The sequence below is a fragment of the Spermophilus citellus genome (assembly GCF_964194105.1).
Source record: "Spermophilus citellus genome assembly, chromosome: 17".
In the NCBI taxonomy this organism is placed as follows: domain Eukaryota; kingdom Metazoa; phylum Chordata; class Mammalia; order Rodentia; family Sciuridae; genus Spermophilus; species Spermophilus citellus.
This window is the reverse complement of record NC_138199.1, coordinates 77,636,484-77,662,342: the sequence shown is the minus strand read 5'-3', so window position 1 is coordinate 77,662,342 and position 25,859 is coordinate 77,636,484. Positions and strand designations below refer to the sequence as shown.

Below are 25,859 nucleotides of genomic sequence, written 5' to 3'. Positions count from 1 at the left end.
CCCAGGGCAGCTCACCTTGGCTGAGGTGAAGCCAGAGACGTGCTGCTGGATACTCATTAACCTGAGGAACTGCCAGGGCCAGAGGGAGACTCCAGGTGGAGGCTGGCAGGGCAGCAAGGACACTGAAGGCCCTTGGGAGGGGCCCTCGAATGATGTTAGGTAGGCTGGACAGAGCCTGTCAGGCACTCCCACCAAGTGGGCAGAGCTGGGTGTGCCTCCCAGGGGCCCCTTGCCTAACACTATGTTCCCCAAAGAGGGCGCTCTACAATTCTACAGCCTCTTGCTCACAGGAAGTGGAAGTCAGCCTATCTAGGGCCAGAGAAGGACACTCGCTGTCCCTCTCCCAGTCTTGCTGAACATGGGATTGTCTGAGAAAAGGAGGCCAAGGGTCCTCAGAGCAAGGCCCCTGGCCATTACAGCCAGCTACACAGCAGAGGCACTAAGGGGCCTGCAGCCAGAGGGTGGGCCAAGCCTGTCCAACAGCAGTCACTGTTCCTAGCTTGGCCAGGGTACTGCCAGGCCCCTTAACCCAGGCCTCTGCACACAGGGGAGCTGAGGAATATCTGCAGACACTCAGACCTCCTGGTGGAGGGGCGAAGGGGCAGAACCAGTCCTGGCAAAGTTCCGACCACACCACCCCAGGGGCCCTTCGTACCACCCACCCTGGGCACACTACTCCGCACACCCAAGCCTCAACAGTGTATTTTTCTCAGCAGCCACCAGAAGAACTCCTGTAACCCCGTACCTTCTGAGGTGGCCTCTTGTGCTCTGCACAGGCAGTGGCTTCCCTCCCCCCACCACAGCAGGTCCATCTTGTCCCCCCAGACAGACTGCCACTAGGGTCAGTAACTCCAGCCCCCTGGAATCTCCATCTGGGAGCCTGGTGCTGGGGGTGGAGAGGGCAGGCAGGGCCTCGCCGGGTCCCAGGGACCTCAGTCCATAAGTCCTCAGAGGTGGGGCTATTCCAGAACCACCGTGCCGCCCACGGCTTCCAGGGCCGCCTTTATCTTCTCTGCCTCAGCTTTGGCGACGTTAGCTTTGATTTCCTGAGGCAGGGACTCCACCAGCTTCTTGGCCTGCCAGAGACAGACAGCAAAGTCAAGAGATTCGTGAGCCCTAGGCCACCATACCCAAGCCCGTGTTGGAAGGGACCACCCCAGATAACTGTCAGCTTATGCTGGTCCCAGGGAAGAGGGTTCAAGCACAGGAAGCCCACCTGGACGAGGTTTATGCCCTGGATGTAGTTCTTGATCTCTTTGATCAGTTTCACTTTGTCTACCGGCTTTGCCTCTGTCAAGCGGACAGTGAAATGTGTCCGTTCTTTCTGTTTCGGGAGATCTTCCTCCTCTGCTACCTTAGGAAGCAGAAGAAAGTAGGCAAGGTAAGAAAGGACGGGGCGAAGGTGGAGCAGCTTCTCCTGGCTACCCCATGGGAAGTGCAGGTGAGTGAGGACAGGCACATTGCCAGCTTCCAGCCCCAGCAAAGTCTGGGTCGTGAGTAGACTGCCTCCGGGGGTCTTGTGACCAACCAATGCATTTCCTCCAGCACAGGCTAGTCAGGGTTCAGACCTGGCTCCTTCACCTAGAAACACTCCATTCCCTATGGGCCACTCTGAAGCCTGCCTCACAGGCCGGCAGAACCCCACATCCCGTAAAAATCATCCTCCTGAGACAGGATGAGCAACACCAAAGTGCACTGTGGATGTGCAAGGTTCCAGGGAAGTAGTGCCAGTCCCGTCCTCAGCCATGCAGGGGCAGGTGCCGATGATGAGCTGACTGCGTTGACCTCGACCTTCACGCAGCAAGACTATGGGGCAGATGGGCAATGGTGTTCCTGAGGTGACACACAAATAGCCAGGGCCACCATGAGCACCACAGTGTGAGATGCCCTAGCTTGGGCCTGCTGCCAGGTCATCAACAGCACTCTGTCCATTCTCAAAAGTACTCCAGTTTGGACAATGGATTATATGACAATCCTACCCTTGCTTTAGGTGTCGGGCCTGAATCTGGCAGCCTTCTGGGTGTTCACAAGTGTTGTAGATGGAACCCAGGGTCGCCAGCATGCCAGGCAGGTGCTCCACTACCACCTGCACCTCCAGCTAACAAGCCTTTAAGACACTTCCCAGGTCTGAGGTGGGAGTGTGAGGATGGCCCCCGTGGAATCACCACCCATCCTGAGTGTGGGGTGTTCTGCAGGACCTGGCCTGGTGCAGACCAAGGGACCTGAGGGTAGGGACCCAGATGAAAGAGGCTTATCCCCAAGCCAGCCATCAAAGGCTGGGTTTGGGCTCCTTTCAGAAATACAAACTTGCTCCCAGCTGCCCAGGGGACAGAGCAGCCTGGTACCTGCCCTTTGCCCCCTCTAGCTCCCACTCGGACAGAAAGTCATGCTTTTGCCTGGGAGCCCTCCTATCTGGCCTCTCCTCTGGAGTAGGTGGGGTTAGAGGAATATGCCAACATGGCGGGCTGGGAAGCACACTTGTGACAATTTACCAATCTCCCAAAAGAGACCAAGACAAGGCGGCCCCCAGGCCTCACCAATCCGTCATCTGAGCTGAGTCTCCCCCTTACCTTCAGGAGTTCATTGAGGTTTGAGATCTCCAGGAATGCTTGGACCTTTTCTTTAACTCCCTTCAACTTTCCGTGATGTTCCCTCCTAATCAAGGACTTCCTTGAAATTTTATAAACTTCTTCCCTAGTTTTTTTCATAGCACTTCCCCATTTTACCAAGTGACACAAACATTCTTGGCAGGGAAGTCCCTAGGTGTGCAGGGAAGCCCACAGTGGGAACCTGCAGAGGTGTAGGCACAGGGGATGACAGCTACAGGACCCGAGATAGGACAAGAGAACTGTGCCACATAGTATGAGACGGGAGGTGAGCTGGGCATACAGAAGGCTTTTCTGTCCAGAACCTGGCCTGGCCTTACCTCAGGGGCTGCTGCAGCAGGGAGAGCCCCAGGTATCATGCCACCAGTCGGCATGAGGCCGACATCCTGGATCTTCAAGGTTTTCTGTGGGGACAGAGAACAGTCTCAGTAGATGGCTGTTACACTCCAATTGTACTAATGGGGGGAAAGCCTAGCTTAGTCCTTGGACCTGGGGAAGCACCTCTGGGGATTGAGCCCAGAGCCCTGCACATGCTAGACAAGTGCTCTATCACTGAGCCACATCCCCAGCTCTTTTTAAAAATTTAAGACAAGGTCTTGCTAAGTTGCCCAGCCTGGCCTTGAACTTGAGATCCACTTGCCTCAGCCGCTGGAGTAGGTGGGGTTAGAGGAATATGCCAACATGGCCGGCTGGGAAGCACACTTGTGACAATTTACCAAACTCCCAAAAGAGACCAGAGACAGGGCAGCCCCCAGGCCTCACGAGTCTGTCGTCTGAGCTGAGTCTCCCGGTTACCTTCAGGAGTTCATTGAGGTCTGAGATCTCCAGGAGCGTGAGGCTGGCGATGTCCTGGACGAGTTGCTGGATCTTGGGCGGGTACTCCTTGGGGGCGTTATCCAGGGGTGCCCCCGCCAGCGCCTCACCCCTTCGGTGGCTGCTGCTCCTCATCTGTCGCACGGCACAGACACCTGGCACCTGTGGTCTAGTCGCCCCATGCAAACAGCGTCAGCCCGGGAAGGGAAGGGGGTGCGCAAAGACATGCAAGCAGGTCCTCCAACACCGGGGCGGGAGACCACCTCGATCCTTGGGCCCAGCCAGGGGTGGGTGGCTTCCGAGCCACCTCGGGTTCCTCTGGGGAGCCCCAGTTATTTTGTGCAGTGACTCCACCCGGAACGGCGGGCTTCTGGGCGAGCAAACTCCGTCACCTGGCCCAGGCATTTCGTTACAAGAACCCTTCCTGAACGTGGGCCCGCGGCCGGCCGCCACCCACACTGACTGCACCCTGGGGACCGGGACGCCAAGGTCGCCTAGGGCCGAGCGGACCCCGCGGCCAGGCCCAGGAGGGTGGCCGCGCGCCCACCGTCCCCTTGCCCGATCGGCCCCACCGTCCGGCCCAGTGATGGAGCCCAGGGCCCTGCAATACCTGGCGAGACGGAGCGCGGAGGCCCGAAGCCCGAGGGACGGCCCCCACAGGCGGCGGGCGGCCGCCGGTAGCATAGCTCCGGGAGCGGGAAGGTCACACGCGGCTCTGCGCGGAGGCGACGCTCTAGCCACGAGCAGGCGAGCTGGGCGGCCGCTCTAGCCCAGAGGCCTCCAGGCATTCGAGCTGGGCCGGGCCCCTCTAGCCTCGGCGGCCCCGAGATTACCCACAAGGCGGCGCGCTGCGCCGCGCAGGCGCAGGCTTCCACTATTCCCCCCGCAGGGGACCAGGAGAATCGTGCTGCGATCTCTAGGATCCCGTGCCTGACCGCCGGGGTCTTCCGAGAGGGAAGGGACGCCGCATGAGACTCGCCTCAGAGCCCACCCACAGCGGGCCGCAGCTCCGGCCGTGGCTCCTGCGCCGCAACCAAAACCCAGCTTGTTAGCTCCACTTCCGCTATGGCGTTGAAGGTGGGACCTCCAGGAAGGAGGCATAAGGGCTCCTCCCGAGTGGGTCGCTGCTTCAGCACCTGTTGAATACCCCTGCCACGTGATGCCCTGCGCCGTTGGGACGCCCCAGAGTCCCCACCTACAATAAGGCTAAGGCCTCCCAATTTCCAGAACCGTAAGAAATAAATTGTTTTTACTAACTGTCCGGCCTCAGGAATTTTGCTATAGCCACAGTAAGCACACGGAAGCACTGCCCAGCTGCCACTGGGGCTGAGCCAGGGCATGTTGGCCAAAACAGCAAGTATTTTTTGAAATATTTTATTTTCTGTTCTGCATTGGAGGACAGCTGAAAAGCAGAGAGCCTGAAACCCTCACCCTGCTGAGAAGTGGGGGACCAGGCCTGGATAGCTCACTGCCAGCTCAGAGAGAGACCAGAGCGGGCTGCATCAGGGCTAAGGGTCCCCACTCCAGCCACCTTTTGCAGGTTCCAACACACAGAGCTGAGGACTCCCGAGGAAGGTCCTTTTCCTACCCCCTCCCGTCCCCGAGGCCCAGCCCTGGGGAAAGAAGTCAGAGACCAAGACAGGACCAAAGCTGGGAGCCAGTGGCAGAAGCCTGGGCTGAGGGCAGGGACGAGGACTGGGGCTAGAAGGGTCACACGAAGCAAGGGAGACAGCTAGTTAGACACAGGTGGTTTCGGTTGAACTGTAGTGTTACTGTGGATGGTCTGAATCTCCAGCCCAGGGTCAGTCGAAGGAGATGAGCTGGGCCTCACTGCCCTGTGCAGGAGGCCCCTGTGCAGGGGATTGCTGAGCCACAGGGGGCTGCTGCTGGGGAGGGCCACCCGAGGGCGCCATCTGTGGGGCAGGAGAGGAGAGAGACCTGAGTCACAGTTCCCAGGGGCTGCACTGCAGCACAAGGTGGACTGCAGAAGCCGTCAGCATGGTGCATGGAGGCCCAGAGCTCCAGCTTTCACACAGCTCCACAGGTCTGCTGTCTACATGTGAACCTGTCTCCTTGGCTTTTACGTCCACATGTGTCTGACGAGAGGGACCCTAAGCATGACCTTGTCTCCCCACGGGACTGCAGCATAGGATGGCCCTACAGTAGTCAGGCTCTCATCCCTAACCCATCAGGCAACACAGGGGAGGTGGACAGGGAAGGGCTCACCTGCTGGTACACAGGCTGCTGTCCTGCGATGTAGGGCTGCTGGGGTGGCAGGGATGCATCTTGGCTGGGGAGGGTGGTCATAAGATTCTGTGGAGAGTAAGATGAAGCCAGACACTGGGAGAGTAGCACTGTGCCCAGATGTTGGGCCTCTTGGCTTGCAGCAATCCAAAGCCCAACACCAGGAGCGTCCTGCCCAGTGCACCATACCTGCATGTTGTATGGCTGGTAGCCCATGGACACTGACTGGCTTCCCATGTAGCCCATGGTGCCTGGCTGTGGAGGCTGGGAGATGGCTGGGAGGCTCTGCGGGGCCTGAGAGGCCACGTTCTGTGGAAGGAAGTGGTGCAATGGGGAATGGGCAGGACCTGGGCTCAGCTGGGAGGGGAGCAGTCTTGTCACATACCTGGTAGCCTGGGGTGGGAGTGGGCTGGTAGGATGAGTAGGCTGGACTCGCAGTGGGCCCCGCCTGGGCCTGGGGGGCTGCCTGTGCCCCGGGGGCCCCTGCCGGGTACATGTAGGCACTCACCATGCTAGGATCTGTGACAAATAAGATAGATGAGCTGCTTCTGAGGAGTGGCGAGGGCAGGGAGGCTGGACTCCCTTTTGTGAGGTTTTCTTTCTTTTTTGGATGGGGATACTGGAGATTGAACCCAGGGGCGCTTCACCACTGAGCCACATCCCCAGCTTTTTTTTTTTTTTTTTTTTTTTTTGAGACAGGGTCTTTCTAAGTTGCTTTGGACCTTGCTAAATTGCTGAGGCTCGTCTTGAACTTGCAATCCTCCTGCCTTGGCCTCCCAAGTCACTGAGATTACATGTATGTGCCACTATGCCCAGCTCCTTTTCACTTTTTGAGACAGGGTCTCACAAAGTTGCCCAGGCTGGCTTTGAACTTGCGATCCTCCTGCCTCAGCCTCTTGAGTGGCTGGGATTACAGGTATGTGTTACTGTGCCTGGCTTTAAGATTTTTTGTTGTGATTTTTTAGAACTTCATTATTTTCATATTTTCAAAAGAGGACAATAAAGCCAACAAGGATGAGAGATGGTTCTAAAACAGAATTAAATAAATGAGCCAGACTGTATTTGAAATGAGAGACAGTCACACTGCAGGAGGTAGGGGGAGCTGATCCTAGAGCATTGAGCCCAGAACCTTGACACCTTGACCTCAGGTCACAGACCACAGGAACTACAGATAAACGCTCAACTCTGGCCAGACGTGGCTTTCCCACTGCAGTCCAGCCTTCTGTGTATCATGGGAACAAGCAAACAGATAACTATGTTGAAAACAAAGAAGAAACCCCACACTGTTGGATGGGGGACACTGGGATAAGCTTCTGGTCTCTGTGCGGCATGATGACGTGTTCACATGCCACATGGCACATACACTTCCAAGTTCATCAGCCAACAGGACTGAGAAGCACAAGCACACCCAGAAGCCAAACCATGGCTTGTAAAGGCCACTCTCCACTAGAAGGAAGCAGGCTGTCCAAGAATGGACGGGTCAAGCAGAGTATCCAGTTGACCTGCCTCAGTCAAAGTCATAGGAGCCAGCCCAGGGCTTCCACAGGCCACCCAAGCTGGTGTGAGCAAAACCAACAGCAATAATGAAGGATTGTCTTCTGAAGGAGGAGCCAGTGAACCCATCTGACATAAAGAACAGGAATGGAGAGGGAAAAGCCCCTCCTTCCACTGGAAAGTCAACAGCACAATTAGGCACTGTCTGCCAAAGGTCAAAAAGAGCCACTGTGACGCACACCTGCAGTCCCAGATACTCAGAGGCTGTGGCAGGAGGATCGCTTGAGCCCAGGAGTTTGTGGCCAGGCCACGTAGCACAACAAGACCTTGTCTCAAACAAGCAATCATACATTCAGGCAAAATTTAGCAATAACTACTAAGGTGAGGCAAAAAGATTAAGGAGTACAGATATCTGCAGATGTTCATCTCCCTCCTCAGACACTTGCGGACGACAGAGGAATAGGCACTGTCTGCAGAGATGCATCCAGAGGCGTCAAGCGGCCATGCTGGGACAAAGCAACACACTGTGTCCCCCACCTGACAGCTCCCTCCATGCCAGAAGTGCGGCCCAGAGCACCTTCAGGCAGAACACACCTGCATGGTGCAGTCTGCTCACAGGCCAGGGCCAAACAGCCCATGTCTGAGGGATGAATGTCCTGGAGGAGCCGTACAGGGCTTACATGCAGTGAGTTGTCACTAGCGCCTTCTGTAATGCCCTCCCAGCCTGTGAGCGCACGCCCTAGTGTCAGTAAACATGTCTGGGTGAAGGTATCACCTGCCCCTTACTGTCAAAGCAACTGAGGGCGTGCACATGTGGAGGAAGGAAAAAGCAGACGAGAAAATGTTCATGTTTAGGAAATCTAAAAAATTATTTATATCATTCTCTCAACTTTCTGTTTAAGTTGGGCTAAAATAAAACCAAAAGAAAGCTGTGGTCTGGGGCCACCTCTGCCCTGTGGGTACCTGCCGTGGTGCCAGGCATGCTGGGGTAAGGGCTGGCAGCTGGGGCTGCCTGGCTCATGTACACGCTGTGCATGGGGGAACCCTCCACTGAGCCTGCTGGACTGAAGGTGCCAGGGAAGCTGGTCGGGCCCGAAGGTTGGTAGAGCACGCCCCCGGCTGTGGGCATGGCCTGGAGCTGGGGACAAAGAAGACATTCGGTGAGAGAGGGCCTCAACCAGCGGGGGTGGGGGCAGATGTGCATGGGTATAGGGCAGGGGGCAGGTGGGGCGGCACATGCCTGGGCATAGGGCAGGGGGAAGGCAGGCATCTGGGCACGCATCTGGACAGTCTGCTTCTGCTGCTCCAGGCGCATCTGCCGCTCCTTCTCCTGCTCCTGTAGGCGCTGGATGGCCAGCTGCCTCTGCACCTCCAGATACTCCTGTGGCAGCCACACGGTGGGTGGGTGTCAGGCAGGCCCAGGACCCCCCCACCCCCACATGGGGCCAGCCACTGCACCTGCTTCTTCTGCCGCATGATCTCTAGCTTCTGGGCTAGTTGGATCTGGCGCTGGCGCTCAGCCTCTTCAGCTGCCCGGCGTAGCTTCTCGCGGTGTTCCTCACGCAGGGCACTCAGTGCACCCCGGGCATCACGGATCTGTGCCAGCTTGTCCTGTAGCCCCTCATAATACACTGTTGGCAAAGGGTAGGATGGCCCTGACCACTACAGCATAGGGGGAGCCCTGTCAGCATGGGCTCCTGCACTGGTAAATGCTGGGCCCCTGCATTTCCAGCTGATCTCAGCAATCAGCAAGGCACAGCCCAGCCCACCTCCCTAGGGGCTGCAGGCCCTGGGCCTCTGGGTTGGAGGGGACAGACAGTCCTGTGCTTGGCAGAGTACAGCAAGGCAGAGCCCTTCGCCGCGCTGCGGCCACTTCCCATCGCAGCCCCATGGTGGAGCCCATGGCCTCAGGGAAGGACAGGAGAGGAGCGCTAGCTCTCCTGGGACAGGTCCTATGTCCAGCAGAGGACAGGGCTGAGCACGCAGCGCTGCTCCAGACACCCCACCACCTGGGAGCTGACAACCCCGAGGTCCAAGGCGCGGGCACCTACACCTGCGCTCATCCAGCTGGTTGAGCAGCTCGAGCAGCTGCGGGTGCATGCTGGTGAGGGACTGGAAGAGCGACAGCACGGCCGAGTCGTTGGTGATGCTGCGGCCCCGCACGTGGTTGCTCTTCATGCGGTTGACAAAGGTGGTGACGGCATTCTGCAGGGCCTTCAGGAATTGCTCGTGGCTCTCTTCTGACCCTCCATTCTGGTACTGCTGTTGGGGACAAGGCAGACAGCTGAGCATGGCCATGATGCTGACTAGGCCAGCCTCCCTTGGGCACTGGCCAGTCTATAAGGCCTCAGCAAACCTCCTGCGGAGGTGGCACACGGGCATCTTGACAATGCCTGTTGTGCTCAGAGGCTGGAGCAGACCATTAATTGGGTCTCCAATCTGCTCTACCAGGCAGGCAACATTAGCATCCCTGGTCTACAGACAAAGCAATGAAGCCCAAGGCTGGGCTTTTGTCCACCTGCTCAGGGACAGGTTGGAGCTGGCTGGGAGCCCCTGCCCTGGTAACACGGGCCTGGTCTGACTCAAGGCAGACAAAGCCCAGAAGCCCCAAGGAGAGGGAGGAACTCCTCTGGGTAGGCCTGGGCTGTTCAGAATATGGGGTTCATGTTAGGTCCACACAGAGTAGACAGGTTCTCTTCCGAGAAGCCACATAGGCATAGCACGGCAGGGTCAGAGCTATCATTGGGACTGCCGGTTACAATGGGCCCTGCAGTGTGTTCCCCGGCCCTGGAAGGAGGCATAACTTACCTCACTAAAGGGGCCACTAGAGGGAGTTATGGGCTGAGAATCCGTCTCCGGAAGGGGAGCCTGTAAGAGACCAGAGGGTTAAGGGGGCCTCCATCCAGCCTGCCCTGGACACAACCCCCAGAGACAGGCACCAGGAGTGCAGAGTGGCCTCTCACCTCAGCCACACTGGCAGGGGCTGCATGCCCCTCCCCAGGCTGGGTGGCTGGCTCCGTTAGGGGCACAGGCGCAGATGGTGTGGGGCTCTTCCGAGCCTCCTCCTGCTTCTTCTCCCAGTAATTCCGGTTAAGGTACCGCGCAAGCTGCATGGCAATAAAGGGGTCACTTTCATAGTCTGGCAAGTGTGAGAGGACAGCATGAGATGCAGGGCCCTTACCTCAGGGTCGATGTCTTCAGCCAGCGGTGCTGATGAGTTCTGGGGAGACAGAGAGGCCTGAGGGGTCACAGTCAAGAGGAGTAGCACACGGCTCCCAAGTGACCCAGGCAGGGGCCTGGGTGGTGCCACATGGCCCTGGCCCTGAGTCCCCACACTATGCCTGCTTGGTGCTGATAGCCATGGCTTCACAGGCTCCCCGTGGTACAGGTGCCAGGGCCACCCTCTCCTCTCTGGGGTGGCACCACCTTAAAGTCTTAGAAAGGCTCTGACCTTGCCACCACTGGGCTCTGCAACATTGCTAGAAGCAGCACAAGAGGCACCTAGCTGGCACTCCCATGAATTCCCAGGGCCCTCACACAGCACTGCCTAGGCCCTGCCGACAGCAGGAAGGAGGAAGCGCCACAGCCAGTCAGTGGTAGGGTTGCTACTGGCCCAGAGGCCCAGCTGTGGCCCAGACCCACCAAAGCCCAAAGCTTGCACGTGACTTCCCTGACCTGCTGCAGCCTGCCTGATGAAGAGTGAGGCTTGGCAGGAGGAGCAAGGTGGCCCTGTGACCAAGGGCTTTAATGCTTGAGGGTGCACAGCACACAGGCGTGTGAAGGGACAGGGTCTAACCTGTGGGGCCTTTGTTCATATCCTCAGCCCCACAGGGAAGCCCCGAGCCAGGACAGCCAGGCCCTTGGTGTCCTCCCACCTCCCATAAGCAGCATCAAGCCACCTGGCTGGGCACACAGCAGACTCACCACGGGTGAGGAGTACAGGCTGCCAGCTGGGGGTGCCGACGACGCCAGCGGGGTGGGATCTGCCTTGGGATGTGCGCTGTATGTTGACTTCTGTCTCTGAAGCAGAATGGGGAAATAGTGTCACTGGGCGAGCACAAGGCACAGCAAGAGGGGTGGGCACTGCACACACCTGTGGCCCCCAGGCACAGTGCGGGGCACTGCCTAGCACCTCCAGGGAAACTGGGGGTCCCCTCCTGAAGGCTGACTCCCACCACTCACCAGCCTCTCCTTCTCCTCCGCCTCTGACTGCGACAGGGCCAGTGCCAGCTGCAGTTCCTCCTCCTCCTGCAGAGCAGTCTCATCCCGCTTAGGAGGTAGCTGAGGACAGCAGGGCAGGTGAGGGAGGCTCAGGGGAGGGGCGTGGGGGGACTGTGGGGGGACTGGGTACCTGCGACTGCTGTGACAGGGGGCTGGTCAGGTACTCCGGGGGCAGCTCAGTGGTAGAGGTGGACTTTCCTTCTGCTTTCCTGGAGGCAAGATGGGATGCTACAGGTGACCGTCCACTGACACCTGCCCCATCCCCACCAAAGCTGTCAACCACCCAGAGTTTCCTACACACTGTTCCCATGAAGTGAGGACAGGGATCCCACAGGCACATGTAGCCCAATGGCCATGCTCCAGGGAACAGTAGGAGCAGCTATGGACCCTGAGCCAGCCACAGGGCACCAGTAGGCGTAAGCCATAGTCCCTCTCCTGGAAATGGTGACTCAAAATCCCACCTGGCCAGAACACCTGGAACTGCCCTCGGTGTCCTACCTGTGACCAGCAGCAGGCCTCATCCCCAGCAGATTCTGGGAAAGGCTGCAAGACCTTTCATGATCACAGAGCCAGACCAGGCCTTTTCTAGAATTCGACCTGGAACATGCAGACCTTCTCCAGAGCAAGTGGTGGCTGAGGGCCACAGACTTGCAGTGCATTCAGAATTCCCACAGCAAGGGCTGGGGTTGTGGCTCAGTGGTACAGTGCTTGCCTCGCATGGGTGAGGCACTGGGTTCAATTCTTAGCACCACATAAAATAAATAAATAAATTAAAGGTGTTGAGTCTGTCTGCAACTAAAAATTTTTTAAAAAATAAGATAAAGAATTCCAACAGCACATGCAGACCCCTCTCCAGAGTGAGCAGGTCCATGTGGACCAGAGAGGGGAGGAGAGGGAAGGGTGAGCAGAGTCAGACAAGTGTGGAGCCCTGAGCCCTCCAGTAGAGGACACTGGTCGGGCTCATGTGGGCTCTTGCCAGTCACCAGGTAACAGAGCTTTCAGGTGTTGTAGTTGGGTCTGAACTGTCCCCAGAGACTGCTGTGCTGAAGGCTTGGGCCCCATGCAGCAGTGACCAGATCTAGGGGCTCTTACCTCATCAATGGATTAACCCATTTAGAGTCCATTTTTCTCCTTTTTGTCAGAGCTGGGGATTGAATCAAGGTTCTCCAACACTGAGCTACTAGCCTGGAATTTGTGAGCCTCCTGCCTCAGCCTCCCAAGTTGCAGGCATTACAGGTGTGTGCAACTGTGTCTGGCTGGATTCACAATTTAACAGGCTATTGGGAGATGGTGGAAACTTTAGCAGGTGAGGCCCAGGAGGAGGAAGTAGATCACTGGGGTGTGCCCGAGGTGAGATTTCTGTCCCCAATTACTTTCTCTCTCTCTCTGCTTCCTAGTTGCCATGAGGTGAGCAGCTTTGCTCCACCTCATGCTCCCTACCAGGCTGCTCTGTCACACAAGCCCAAGACAATGGAGCTGGCCATCATGGACTCAATCTCTAAAACCCTGAGCCAAAACACATCTTCCCTAAGTTGTTTTTTTTCCTCAGGAATTTTGTCACAGTGGCGGAAACCCGACAGACACGGGGAGCGATCTCCAGATCCAACACACCAAGTGTCAAGGTCCACAGGACCGGGGGCAGACTCAGACAGGGTCTCCACCTCATTCCTGGGGTTCCTGCCAAAAATGCAGGTCCTGGCCAGGCACAGTAGCACACGCCTATAAGTGACTAGGAGAGTTGAGACAGGAGCCTCCAAGCCCAAGGCCAGCTTGGGCAATGGAGCATGATGCTGCCTCAAAACAAAAAGGGAGGGATGTAGCTCAGTAGTTGAACAATCTTGGGTTCCACCCCCCAGTATCACCAAAAAAACAAAACAAAACAAAAAACCTATACACCCTGAGCAGAAAGTAAACTCAGACCCAGAGACATGAGACAGGCCATGATGGCTGGCACTGCAGAAGCATCTGTGTCAGGGACGGCAGAGGCTGAAAGTTCCAGGTCAGGGGTGGGGAGGTACAAGGACACATGGAGTGTGCTCTGTGGGCACCAGTGGTGCTTTTAGGGTGATGGCAAAACTGAACCACCTCAGCAGAGCAGGTTTAGTGCCACAGCAAGGTCAGATGTCCCCACTGAGAGCAAGGCTGACCTGCCTCAGAGAAAATCCTCCTCAGGAGACATGTGGGAGCGCTCAGGTACAAAGGGACACGTGGGCCACAATTCACTGCAGATATGTGAACACGTCTACACACAGGCAACGGGAGGGAGGGAGAACACAGGCTGCACAGACCTGGCCATGAGCCCACAGCCGAGAACACAGGCAAAGGCACCTGCTCCCGAATTCTTCTGAGTACACCTGCAACTTTTCCAAGTTTTATCCCCAAAAGTTGAAGTACAAATAAACCAAAAACAAAAATAAGCAACTGGCCTGCTGGGGTAGTGTCAGGCGGCTCTGGGGCCCCGCCTGCCCACCTGGCCTAGGGCCTGCCCCTCCCGCCCTCTGGCTGGCATTCCCTGTCCACCTAGGCCTTGAGCTGGGGCACTCAGCCAGAGGCGGGCAGGCAGCCTGCAGAGCCCATGAGGGGACTCACTTGTTCAGCTGCTCGTAGCAGGGCTCGCAAACGCGCACCTCCTTCTCAATGCCGAACTTGGGGATGGTGGAGTACTTGGAGGAGCACTTGCCGCAGAAGATCTGCCCGCATGCCCGGCAGTGGTGCTGCGAGTAGGGTGGGGTGGGCCTGGTTATAGGGCTGGGGCATCTGCCACACCAACTGGCCAGAACCACCCTGGACAACACTGAGGCTGGGCCTCAGTCTGGGAGCAGAGAAGAGATAAGGACAAGCAAAACAAATGCCTGGGAGGACATGAAGCCCCTGGAGAAACATTTTCAAGAGACTCAACTTGAGTCACAAGTTTGGGGAATATAAGGGAATTAAAAACAAAGGTCAGCCAGGAGCTGTGGTGTACTCCTGTCGTCGCAGCGGCTCGGGAGGCTGAGGCAGGAGGATCCCGAGTTTAAAGCCAGCCTCAGCAACAGTAGGGACTAAGCAACTCAGTGAGTCCCTGTCTCTAAGTAAACTACAAAATAGAGCTGGGACGTGGCCAAGTGCCTCTGAGTTAAAAAAAAAAAAAAAAAACCCACAAAGGTCAACAGAAAGGGTGCAGGGATCCCGAGGAACACGAGCTCTGAGTGCAGCATGTTGCTCCAGGATGGCTCCTCAGACCTCTGCACTCCTCAGGCTGGCCTCAGGGGTCTTGTGGGAAGGGAAAACACAGCCTCACATAGCAGAGTGCACATGGGCTGTCACCTGAAGCACTGAGTCAGTCACTCAGCCCTGGCCAGGTCTGTGGCTCTAAGCCTAAGCCTTCTATAAGGCCAACTTTGGCTGAGGGCACTGACCATCTACTACATGGTTGCCAAAACCACCACATTTCAGCAGAAAGGACAGGACTGTCACAATGGGGCAGTGGCTTCAGTGATGACAGGTGACCTGATGTCTGTCTGGCTATGTGAGAAGTTAGCAGGGGCTTGGCCACAGGGCCCCTTTACCCCTTAGGGCAGGCACTCACCTTGCGGGTCACCACCCCGAATTGCACTCTGCACCGGTGGCATTCCTCAGCGTCCACCCAATCAGGTGCCTATGAGGACAGCAAAACTTAGGACCACACCCCCAGTCCCCACCAAGCTCCCAGAGGTGGCAGAGCCTTCCCCCAGGTCCCACGGACAGGAAAAGGAACAAAAGATCTGTGTGGCCAGAGCAGCTGCACCAGTCTGACCCCTCCTAGTGGCCCGAGCCATAGGGCCCAGGGCTGAGCTGCTTCAGATGGGAAGCCCCCAATTGGACTTCTTTCTTTGCCAAAGGTATGGCAGTGACACTTCCCACAGGTCTCCAGCTCTCCTAATATGTTTTCTCTTCTTCTCTGCAGAGCTGGAGGTGGTACCAGGGCTTTGTGCATGGAAGGGAGCACTCTCCCACTGAGCTCATCCTGTGCCCTGCGCATTTATGTTAAGTACCCAACAGCTACATTCCAATGACACCATGAACGCAGCCCCGTCCCCACCTCATCTTGCAGAGTCACAGCCACATCTTGTCCTCAAGGAATGCCTATATTCCCAGCTCTGGCCCACCCTCGCCCAAACAAGACGGGGAGGCCTTCCCTGCCTGGCCGAGCCCCTGCCTGCTTCCCCAACTCCAAGCCCTGGCCATGCCCCGCCCAGGACTCACTCTCTCCGCAGCAAACATGGCATCACTTTCCTTGAATTCCGGGAAAACGTGTCCTGAGAAAGGAGACTGCAGTCACCTTCAGGTCCCACCCTGATTTAGCTGCTTTCTGACTCCTGACATCCGTTTCTTCAGACAAAACCACCAGAAGACGCCCAAAGCCCTCAGAACCCTGAGCCCACACCTCTACATGTATTCTCAAACCACGGCCCCGCTCTCCAGGGCCACAACAGCTAGAGCGATGCAGACGAGGGGCCCTGACACACCTCAGCAGCCACAGCCCAACCTGAACCCCACCAGTGACTTGCTGCCATACACAGGGCCATGACCAATCCTGGCCTAGCTCTCCTCTGGGTATGTGTCACCGTTTTGTCCTTCAGTAGCCAAGTGAGCTCTGAACCCAGGGCCTCAGAAGCCAATAGTTTTTGTTTCCCTCTATTGTTTCCCTATTATGCCCAGTCTTGGCACCTAGGGCAGCCGCCTACAAGGTCTTCCTTGGCCACTCATCCAGCACTGCCCCCCAGGACCACATCACTTCCCAAAATGTGGTTGTCTTTTTATCCTGGGGTGGTATGTCCCCAGGAAGGCAGGAGCTTGTGGAAGCCCACTCTCCCTCCATGGGGGCTCTCTGTGGAGTTCCCAGAACACCATCCTCCTTGCTTCCAATGTCAGCCACTCAGTGAGGACTGGCCTATCCTCTCTTGCCCTGCATCTATGGGTCCAGCTGGTTTGACTCTGCCCAGGAGGGTAGCCCTGTGGCTTCTGGAGCAATGTTTCCACCTTGGACGGGATCCCATCCCCCTGCCCCAACTCACCCTCCACCTTCATGATCTGGTAGGTGTCCTGGACCACTTTGTACTTGGGCTCGTTCCGGAAGGCATGGGCCCAGGCTTGGATCAGGTATAGGATCTTGTTGCGGACGTTCACTTCCACTTGCCTCTGTAAGGCAGGGAAGAGTGGGGAAGGTTTTAGGATATTCACACCGCCACAGGTCTCAGCGAGAGGAGGTAGCTGCCCTGAGCAGACAGGACTGGCATAGAGGTGGCGGGGGTCTGGGTGAGATGTAGACAGGCACCATCCTGTGCCCAGGTTCCCTGAGCAAACACTTGCTCAGGCCATGAGTCTTTAAACCCTATAAGGAGCCAAGGGACTCCCTGGAGTTAAAATGCCCCAAGTCTGAGAGCCTATAGCTGAATGTCTCCTTCCCTCTCCCCACAGACCCAGACTAGCCATGGAAGTCACTGGCTCCTGACAGTCTCAAACAGCTAGAGTCAACTAGGCCCAGCCACGAAGTATTGCCTCAGGACCAAGGATAGAGGCTGCTCTTGCTTCCAGTCATAGCCTGGGAAATGCAGCGGGCATTGCCCAGGAAACTTCTCCACACACAGTAGAGACATACATCGCCACTCAGTGAGCACACAGCCAGGCCTCAAGTCTGGTGCTCTCTCAGGGAGGCTATGACATCTGACACTGAGGACAAAGGGTAGAAAGCTGCTTCCAGGAGACACAGTGACAGCATCCACACTGGGACTCAAGTATCTCTCCACAACCTGGTCCTCCAGCAGCCACTCCCTCCCCATCACCACCTTGACTCCCCAGTAGAGGGGCAGACCAGCAGAGGACCCCCACAGTACAAACAGAACACAGCACCCACATGAGGACACCTCCCCTCGTCCAACCAGGACCACATAAGAAACTGGCCAAGGTACAGTAACGGCCTCACAAAAGCCCAACTGTCAGCGTGGACATGCAGATGAGCTCTGGGAAGCATGGGTCCAGGATGGGGTCTCCTATGAGACAAGGCCAGGCCCTGGGTCACAGCAAAGGAGGAGCAGCCTTACCTTGGTGGGATGTCCTTTCACCTCAAACAACAGCCATATCACCCCCACTCTGCATCACTATCCACATCACAATCCCTACAGGTGGGCCTGGGGACAACCTCCCAGGGGTCTGAAAACTTTCCCTTCTCTCCCAAAGGAGGGTATGAAACCCACCCTCTCCAGGGAGCTCCTTCCACTGCTGTCTGCCCTTCTGATTCTCCCCATAGACACAGCTACACACCTGTGTCTCCCCTGCTCAGATCTCGCCCATCCCCACATGGCTGCCGTCCTAAGCCTCCTCTCCAGGCTTCTGCTCATACAAAGCGCCGCCACACCATCGCTGCCATTCAAGACTCAGCTCCAAGCCCTGGCTCTGACAGGCCTCCCCCTGGCATCTCAAGAAAACCAGGAGTCAGCCTTGTGCTCCGGACACGACTGGACTTCAATCCAGAGCCTGTGTCTTCCCAGGTCTGAGCCTAAGCGCGAGTAGTACTGGGACCGCCACTGCTCGCTTCACACCTGCTGCTGCACCCAGTGCTGTCCCTGTCATTGATGCCGAATAAGCACCAGGAAAAGTGGAGTGACCTGCCCCCAACCCTGACTCATGGTTCCTGGGGACGCCTACCTTCAGCAGCTCCTTCAACTCTTCCATGGTCTGCTTGTTAGCTACCTCGTCATGAACTGTCTGGCCACAGTTCTTTACCACAGATTCCATGACCTGCAGACCCCAAGAAAGGGAAAGGTCAGGCCAATGATCAAGGCAGTGTCCCCTCCTCTTCCTGGATGTACCCACCTCCCCATGGGAATGCAGGCCTCCAAAAGGCCTCTCAGACCACCCAGCCTGCCAGGAACCCTAAGCGGCAGCTTCACAGATAGGCAGCAAACCCACATACCATGGCTTGCGACCATGAACTGAAATTGAGAGCTGACCCTCAGGGCTCATGTACCAACTACAGCCAGAGTACCAGTGGCATCATTTCTTCCCCTGTCACCCCTCAGGGTGACCAAGCTCAGTGACACTGCACACAACTGCGCTCAAGGCTAGAAAGGACTTCACCTGTTGCTATGTGCCCAGAAAGGGGACAAGGCTGCCTGATGCTGGGGGTGGGGACCCTCAAGGCTGGAGGCCAGAGAATAGCAGCAAGGGTCTAGTTACCTCCAGGGCATACAAGGCTACATGTGGATTTTTATCATTGACTTTCTTCTTGATGGAATTAACAGCATACTTTGCTCTGAAAGAAAAAGACCATAGGTAGGAGAGGCGGGGAGAAACACTTTCAGTAAGAAAGTTGGGGATATCTGCCTACTGCTTTGGTCCCCAGAAACTCTAAGCAAACATTAACACAACCAAGTATCCCTAAGTTGCATGGAAAACCTAATTGTTCAAAAACATCAGAACTCCCAGCATGTGGACCATGTGATTGTGCAGGGCTGCACCCGTTTTACAGGGCAGACTCTTATCACTTACTGTGTGTCCCCCTGACGGATCAGGTCACAGATCTGTAGGATGGACTCCCAGTCGGTCTCCAGTAGGAGCTGGCTGGTGGCTTTGTCTGAGGGAAAGAGATGTCATTCAGGATTTGGTCTGTGATTCCCTAGGCAGCCCTTAGGCTCAGCAAAAAGGAAAAGAGAACTTGCCTCTTCCCTTTTACACATCTGGACTGAATGGAAAACCACATGAAAATCCTTCCAGAGCACACCATGGAAGGACCATCCTTCCCAAACAAGATGCAAATGGAACTCTGTGACATGCTTGTTACACATCAGGTGCCATTTCAAACACTCGATTCAACCAATTCCCACACAACCCCCTGAGCTAGGCACTACCTATGTCCCTGCAGACAGAGAAAACCAAGCAGGCAGAGGGTATAGCTTGCCACACACACAGCAAGGATTCATTCTGAAATGCAAAGCTCTGCTGCTTCTCAGAAGACTCACTTAGTCCTTCAGAATCCCTGTCATTCAGATATTTTAACCCTTCAACTAGATATTAGCTGAACAAGCCTTGGGGAGACATGTAACATGAACTCCAGTCCTCTACAAGGGCTCTGAGGAAGGCACAACTGACTCCCAAGGACTCTACAGCTGACACCTCGGACAAAGGCTCTCTGAGGAGCTACCACTCAACTACCGCATCACCTTCCCCAGCAGAGGGGTCCACTTGGGGACTGATTCAGCAAGCTTCTGATTCCAACCTTGAAGCGCTGAACCATCCCATAAGCATGTGATGCCGGGCCTGCCTGTCCCACGGGCAAGGAAAGTTCCATCTGAGGTTTCCGCCAAAAGCACGCTTCAGAAGGAGGCAGCCTGGAGCCAATCGTGACAGCACCGGGCGCCTGTCCCCAGACACAGAGCGTTTTCACCAGGAGAAAGGACCATGCACATTAAACACATTCCCTTCTGAAGCTGGCTGTCTCCAGGAGGCTCGGATGGCTCAGCTGGCGCTTCCACGGGGGCGGAAAGGCCTTCCTGAACCCGGGGACGCTTTCAGGGCCGGGCGGACAAACGGGCCTGGAAAGGTTCCGGGAGGACACCACCGGCTCCACCCTCGGGGCCGACATACGGTCACAGGCCCCGCGTGAGGTCTGGCTCCGTCACCCACTTCGAGACTCAGACTCGGCCCGGTCGGCCCCGCGCTGGCGAAAGGGGACCCCAGGCAGGCCCCGCGCCCACCCTCGCGGCGCCGCGCTCGCTGGAGCCCAGGGACGCGCCCGGCCACACCCGAAGCCCGCAGCCGGGAGCCAGGGGAGGGCAGCCGGGCGCTGCCCTCGGGCCCTGGGGGCCGCGCAGGGCGGGCGCGTTACCTAGGAGACGCTCGAAGGTGCCGCTGCCTCGCCCCATGGCGACCCCGCTCTGGACCGACGCCGCGGGCGCTCCCCCTCCGCAAGCTGGCGCGCCCCCACTTCCGCTTCCGCCTTCCTGCTCCGGCGCGCGCACCCGCACGTCGCCGCACGCTCCCGGGAGCCGCGAGGAGGCCAGGCCTTCCGGGGGCTGCGGACGCTGGGCGCTGATTGGGCCGCGTTCACGGCGGCGGCGGCGACGAACCCCGAGAACCAATGATCAGCCCGCAGGCGAGGCCTATCCAATGGGAGCGGGGCGGAGGCGGGCCCGCCGCCGTCCGGTGCGGAGCCGCGGTTGCCTGGCGCAGGGTCTGGATGTGTCTGCTGCTGGGCGCCGCGGGCGTCGGGAAGACGCTGCTGGTGAAACGCCTGCAGAATATCCTTCCGCGCCGTGGGGGTGGGCGGGGGCTCCGCGTAGCCCGGAGCCGGGACTCCGCCTGGCGCCGCCCGCTCCTTGACCACACGCACAGCTGAGCTCCCGCGACTGTCAGGGCGACCTGGGGGAGCCCCCGCCGACGCTGCCCACGGTAGGTGTCGGCCGCCACAGGACGGACTGAAGCCGGTCACCTTTGCGGCTGACAAAGCCCACGGGCCCCGCAGAGTGAAGCCGCGGTCGGTGTTGGCGACAGCCTTCGGGATTCCCCACTCGATGAGCGGAGCCTGTCGGGGCCCTCCTTGGGGCGGGCACGTTTCCTCCCCCCTCCGGAGGGACCACAGTCGCCATCGCCACCTGCGCGGACCCCCCTTGTGGGCTCTGGGTCCTCAGAAGCGCCTTCTCCCAGTTTGGTGGCTGGCTCTGCCTCGAGCCTGCGGGTAACGCCGGCGCACTGCGATCGGGTTTCACGCAGGACGGCGCCTGCATTACTCGTGTGTGATGGTTTTTCCTACAGGTGGGTACCAACCTTACTGACATCGTGGCCCAGAGAAAGATTACCATCCGGGAGCTTGGGGGGTGCATGGGCCCCATCTGGTCCAGTTACTACGGAAACTGCCATTCACTGCTGGTGGGTCAGCATGCTTTAAACTTCTTTAGAGCCCTCCGGTCCCTGACCCTCACACTTGGCATGGAATAGGATTTGGGTTCTTAGGCGGCTGTGCTAGTCAAGGAAGCAGGGCACCAATCTTCTCTCTGGTGTTTTTGCCCCAAAAATGACATTAGAGCACAGGATGGGCTTGCTGAGGCCGAGTCTATTCTCTTTTCTGTCCCTGGCTGTGTTCTACATTTACATCTGATTTCTACACTTCTCTGGTTGGTCCCATCCCGTGCCCTAAATTCCAGGATAGGGAACTGATGACCCCATCAATACAGATTTCCATGTAGACAAAAACAGAAATGAATGACATCCAGTTATCTGTGTTACAGCTCATTTGCCTCTGCTTCTGCCTATTCCCAAAGCCCTCTGTTTAAAAGCCACTGTGGTGGACAGGATGTGGCACAGTGGTAGAGCACTTGCCTAGCACAGTTGAGGCCCTGGGCCCAATCCCCAGTACTGGGGAGAAAAGTCATGGTGCTCTATGTATGCCAGTAATTCCCAGATGAGGAGGTGTGGCCACAAATGTCTTCAAAGCAGGGTGTGACTGTGCTTTCCTTCTTCCCCAGTTCATGATGGATGCTTCCAACCCCACCCAACTCTCTGCATCCTGTGTACAGCTCTTGGGTCTCCTTTCTTCAGAACAACTTGCAGAAGCATCAGTCCTGATACTCTTCAATAAGATGTATGGGTTTACTTGCTGAGAGGGAACATGGTGCGGGTCCCATAGAGTAGCTGCCTTAGTGCATGTTTGTTAGTGAAGAGGTGCACCTGGGGGACAGGCAGGTTTTTGGCAGCCATCATTCTAACAAGGCAATTCTTTAACTACAGCGACCTTCCCTGTTACATGACCATTGAGGAGATTAAGTCATTAATCAGGCTCCCAGACATCACTGCTTGTGCCAAGCAGAACATTACCACGTTGGAAATCAGTGCCCGGAAAGGCACTGGGTTGGCCAAGGTGTTGCACTGGCTCCAGGATGAGCACCGAAGCAGCAGGTGACCACAGGGTGGAGAATTGTGCCGGAGGCAGAGGATGGCATTGTTGGGCCTCCACTGGAATGTTCTTATGGGTTCAACAAGGAGCCTCGCACGATAGGGCTCTATGTTGAGATGCAGCAGTGGGTCAGCTGAGGCACACGAAACTGGAAGCTCTTGACGACTGGAAGAAAAGACTGTGTCCACGGCTGGGAGAAGAGGACTGCCCTGCTGCTGTCCTGGATGGTGCTGTGACACATTTTCCTGCCACCAGGAAATCTGCTTGCCCCAGGGTATTTGGACTGCATAGTGCCACTGAGACCTAGACTCTTGTCTGCAGTAGAAGCTCCAGGCTTCTAGTTTCTCACCCCCAACCGTGTCCCTTAAGACCGCACGGCATGGTGGATGAAGTGAGCCCAAGTCAGAAATGAGCTTGGTTCACTTGTTCAGCAGGTGGCTATTGCTCTGAGGTGCCCAGAGCAAGCATAGGTTCTTTCCTAGGCAGGAGGCAAGGAGGGGATGGAGGCCTGGGGTCTTGGTGTCCTGCTGGGGCCTATCACCTCAGCCAAGCCAGCTTGTGTGAGAATGCTTACTGTGCTGATTGGTGTGTCCGTGTGTTCTGAGGCTTCTTAAAACAAATGATTACCAACTGGGGGAGCTTAAGCCACAGAAATTTGTTCTCACGGTTTGGAGGCCACAAGTCCAAAGTAAAGGTGTCAACTGGTTCCTTCTGAAGTGCTGAGGGCAGTGTCCGTTCCTTTCCTCTTTTCTCTAGTACTGCTGCAGTCCTTGGCCTTCTGTGGGTTGGTTGTGGACTCCCCCTCTGTCTTCCTCTCCTGGGTCAGTGTTCTCTCTTCTTTACGATGTCTGTAATTGGAAATCTGGGATGATACATAAGCCACCTGCAAAGAACCTTTTTCCAAATAAGGTCATGTTTGCTTGTTCTGGGTCTATGACCTGGCCATACCTTTGGGGTCCACCACTCTACCTACAATAATTGAATAAAACTCATTCTGAGTGAGGTTGTGAGTTTTATAAAAATGGCTTTGTCTGCTAATTCTTCAAGCCCCTGTAGCCACAGAAGGAACCCAGGGACCTGCAGTCTCCTCCTCGGTAAAGCCATGGGAACAGATGGGGGCCTCAGCCTCTGCACAATTCCAGTTGTTCACTCTGTTGGAGAGAGATCATTATTCAAATGAAGGGTTATGACTAGGTAGGGTAATCTCAGTGACTCAGAAGGCAGAGGCAAGAGGATCACAAATTTGAGACCAACCTCAGCAACTTGGTGAGATCTGGTCCTTAAAGTATTCAGGGCCATACTTTGGGTTCTCATGCTGTGGGCCATGATGGCAGGTCCTGGCAGAAGATAGCTACATTTTCATCTGCCATGTGACACTTCCCAGAGGACCTCACCATACTGAGCTGGTGCCAGTATCGTGCCCTTAAAATCTCCAGAACGGTTTTATGAATGAACCTCTTCTTAAGTAGTCTGCCTGAGGTATTTCCTTATAGCATCAAAAACTAATGGAGTCTAAGTTGGGTTCACAGGACTTAGGCAAAGCCTAGTTAAAATCACCAGGTATTAGAGGAATCTCTTCAAAGTGAAGTTTGTCCATTCTTTAGCTGAGGGTGTGCGTATCCTCGATGTGGTGGGAGCACTAGTGGTGAGTTCTGGCCTCCCCCAGGCAGCCCCTGTGGCCAGAGGCCCCTCAGTCCTTCCAGACCCTCACGGAACCAACCCATAGCTCTCACTTAGGCTCAACATGGGTTTTGCAGCAGCATTTTAGAAATAGGCTGGGGCCAGGAGGTCGGCCAAGGAGCTCATGAATAGTCCCCACAGGACCTGTGTGCTCTGCAGCTAATGGTCTGGCACAGGGGGACTGTCACCTTGGCCAGTAATCAACCAGCCCACCAGTTGGTAGAGGGCAGTGAAACTGCAGCCACTCTACATCCCCCCACCAGTATGAGAATCTTCTGAGCAGATGAGCGTGGCCTGAGTTGTGAGGTATCACTGAAAAGAAGTAGGGCTTTTGCCTCATTTCTGCCATAGAGCATGAGAATGTGGGCCAGAGAGGCCAGGTTGATACCTGTTACTCAAATGGGTGGTGTGAAGCCTCCAGGTCACCAAGCTTGAATCTCCTGCTTCATATCTTGCTCACGTTGTCACATCATCTTAAATGCTGCTTTAAATGTGTGGTGTTTCTTAAATGTGTGGTGATGCACGCCTGCAATCCCAGCTACTTGGGAGGGTGAGGTAGGGTATAGCAGGTTTGAGGCCAGCCTGGGCAACTTAGCGAAGCCCTGTGTCAGAGTTCTCAAAAGGGCTGAGGGTGTATCTCTGGTGGAGCACCTCTGGTTTTAATCTATAGTCCCTTGAGTCAGAGGATGCTCCTTTGGCTGGGCAGGAGGGCCACCGCTGAAGAGCTCCTCAGGCACAAGAGGCGTCCTGTGTTTCAGCAGCCTGTGCTGAGTTTCAGGCTGGCCGAGTGTGGGGGGCCACTCCAAATGCACGCCAAATTAAGTCCTGATGCACCACGGGGATCGGAAAGATCACAGCAGTCTGGCGGGGTAGTGCAATGACTGGGGATTCGGTCTTTTCCCTGGCTCAGATAATGAAGTGTGGCCCCGGGAGTGGCCCTGGGAGTAGGGGCACCCAGAGGGGTTGAGCTACACTCACCAGTTCCCTTGGAATCCTTGCCCTTGCCTCATTTGAATGGCTTCTTCCCAATAAAAGGGTTCAGTAAGTGCTAGTTCTACTTGCTCTGGCACACTCTCGCTCTCCCCTGCCCCCGCCCCTGCTCTCTCTCTCTTTCCACGGACCCCTAAGGTCAGAGGAGCTGTCACAGGACCCAAAGAAAAAGGTATTTCTGTCTCTGTGATTATGTGGTGCAGCCCAGTTCCCCTGGAGCGACCTGAGTGTACAGTCGGGAAACGCAACAGCAGAGCCCCACTCCACAGGGCCTAAACCTTCCTTTCCTACCTCCCACAGATTCCTGGGGATGGTACTACAGAGCAGAAGAGACTCAGGGCGTGGGGACCAAACCTGGACTTGTGGGTCAGGCTGCTTTTGGCAGTGAACTTCCTTCTCCCACCCAGCACATACCCCTGCCCTGGGGATTGAGCCCCAGCCCAGCCCTTCTACGAAAACATTAAGACAGGGCTGGGGATATAACTCAGTTGATAAATGCTTGCCTCACATGCACAAGGCCCTGGGTTCAATCCCCAGCACCACAGACACAGAAATAAAATCAAAACAAAACAAAACAAAAAACCATTAAGACAGGGTCTTGGGGCTGGGGTTGTGGCTTAGTAGTAGAGTGCTTGCCTAGCATGTGTGAAGCACTAGGTTTGAGCCTCAGCACCACATAAAAAATAAATAAAATTAAGATATTGTGTCCATCTACAACTAAAAAAAAAAAAAAAAAAACCACCACAGGGTCTGGCTAAGTTGCCAAGGCTGGCCTCAAACTTGTATCCTCCTGCCATGGTGTCAAACTGATACATGCTCCTCTACAGACGTTGGGAGTGAAAGAGGTGTCTATGAACAGTGGCCAGATTTACAAAACCATTAGCTCCCAATGGGGTATCGTG

At 56.2% G+C, this 25,859-nt stretch overlaps 3 protein-coding genes across 5 annotated transcripts; 1 reads left to right on the top strand and 2 right to left on the bottom strand.

Annotated features, from left to right (window-relative positions):
* Window positions 1-684: 684 nt before the first annotated feature.
* MRPL12 (mitochondrial ribosomal protein L12) lies at window positions 685-4,215 on the bottom strand. The gene is made up of 5 exons (XM_081271510.1): window positions 4,030-4,215; window positions 3,402-3,588; window positions 2,927-3,010; window positions 1,217-1,354; window positions 685-1,076 (listed from the first exon to the last, which is right to left on the bottom strand). Exons 1-5 carry the CDS (start codon window positions 4,101-4,103, stop codon window positions 960-962), a joined length of 600 nt encoding a protein of 199 aa, XP_081127636.1. The 5' UTR covers window positions 4,104-4,215; the 3' UTR covers window positions 685-959.
* Window positions 4,216-4,791: 576 nt separating this feature from the next.
* Window positions 4,792-20,379, bottom strand: HGS (hepatocyte growth factor-regulated tyrosine kinase substrate). 3 transcript variants are annotated; one of them, XM_081271506.1, is made up of 22 exons: window positions 20,224-20,379; window positions 18,888-18,972; window positions 18,576-18,651; window positions 18,045-18,137; window positions 16,415-16,538; window positions 15,603-15,655; window positions 14,947-15,015; window positions 13,968-14,092; window positions 11,509-11,587; window positions 11,340-11,438; window positions 11,082-11,177; window positions 10,339-10,377; window positions 10,121-10,264; window positions 9,966-10,025; window positions 9,209-9,419; window positions 8,616-8,788; window positions 8,398-8,538; window positions 8,121-8,295; window positions 6,049-6,182; window positions 5,853-5,972; window positions 5,646-5,732; window positions 4,792-5,332 (listed from the first exon to the last, which is right to left on the bottom strand). In XM_081271506.1, the coding sequence occupies exons 1-22, from the start codon at window positions 20,258-20,260 to the stop codon at window positions 5,222-5,224; spliced, it is 2,331 nt and encodes a 776-aa protein (XP_081127632.1). In that variant the 5' UTR covers window positions 20,261-20,379; the 3' UTR covers window positions 4,792-5,221. The 3 variants fall into 3 exon arrangements, with proteins under 3 accessions (XP_081127632.1, XP_081127634.1, XP_081127633.1); XM_081271508.1 differs by lacking the exons at window positions 18,576-18,651; window positions 18,888-18,972 and having other exon boundaries at window positions 20,224-20,245; XM_081271507.1 differs by lacking the exons at window positions 18,576-18,651; window positions 20,224-20,379 and having other exon boundaries at window positions 18,888-18,917.
* On the top strand, window positions 20,339-23,303 carry ARL16 (ARF like GTPase 16). The gene is made up of 5 exons (XM_081271509.1): window positions 20,339-20,636; window positions 20,729-20,786; window positions 21,150-21,263; window positions 21,860-21,975; window positions 22,122-23,303. The coding sequence occupies exons 1-5, from the start codon at window positions 20,476-20,478 to the stop codon at window positions 22,291-22,293; spliced, it is 621 nt and encodes a 206-aa protein (XP_081127635.1). The 5' UTR covers window positions 20,339-20,475; the 3' UTR covers window positions 22,294-23,303.
* Window positions 23,304-25,859: the final 2,556 nt, after the last annotated feature.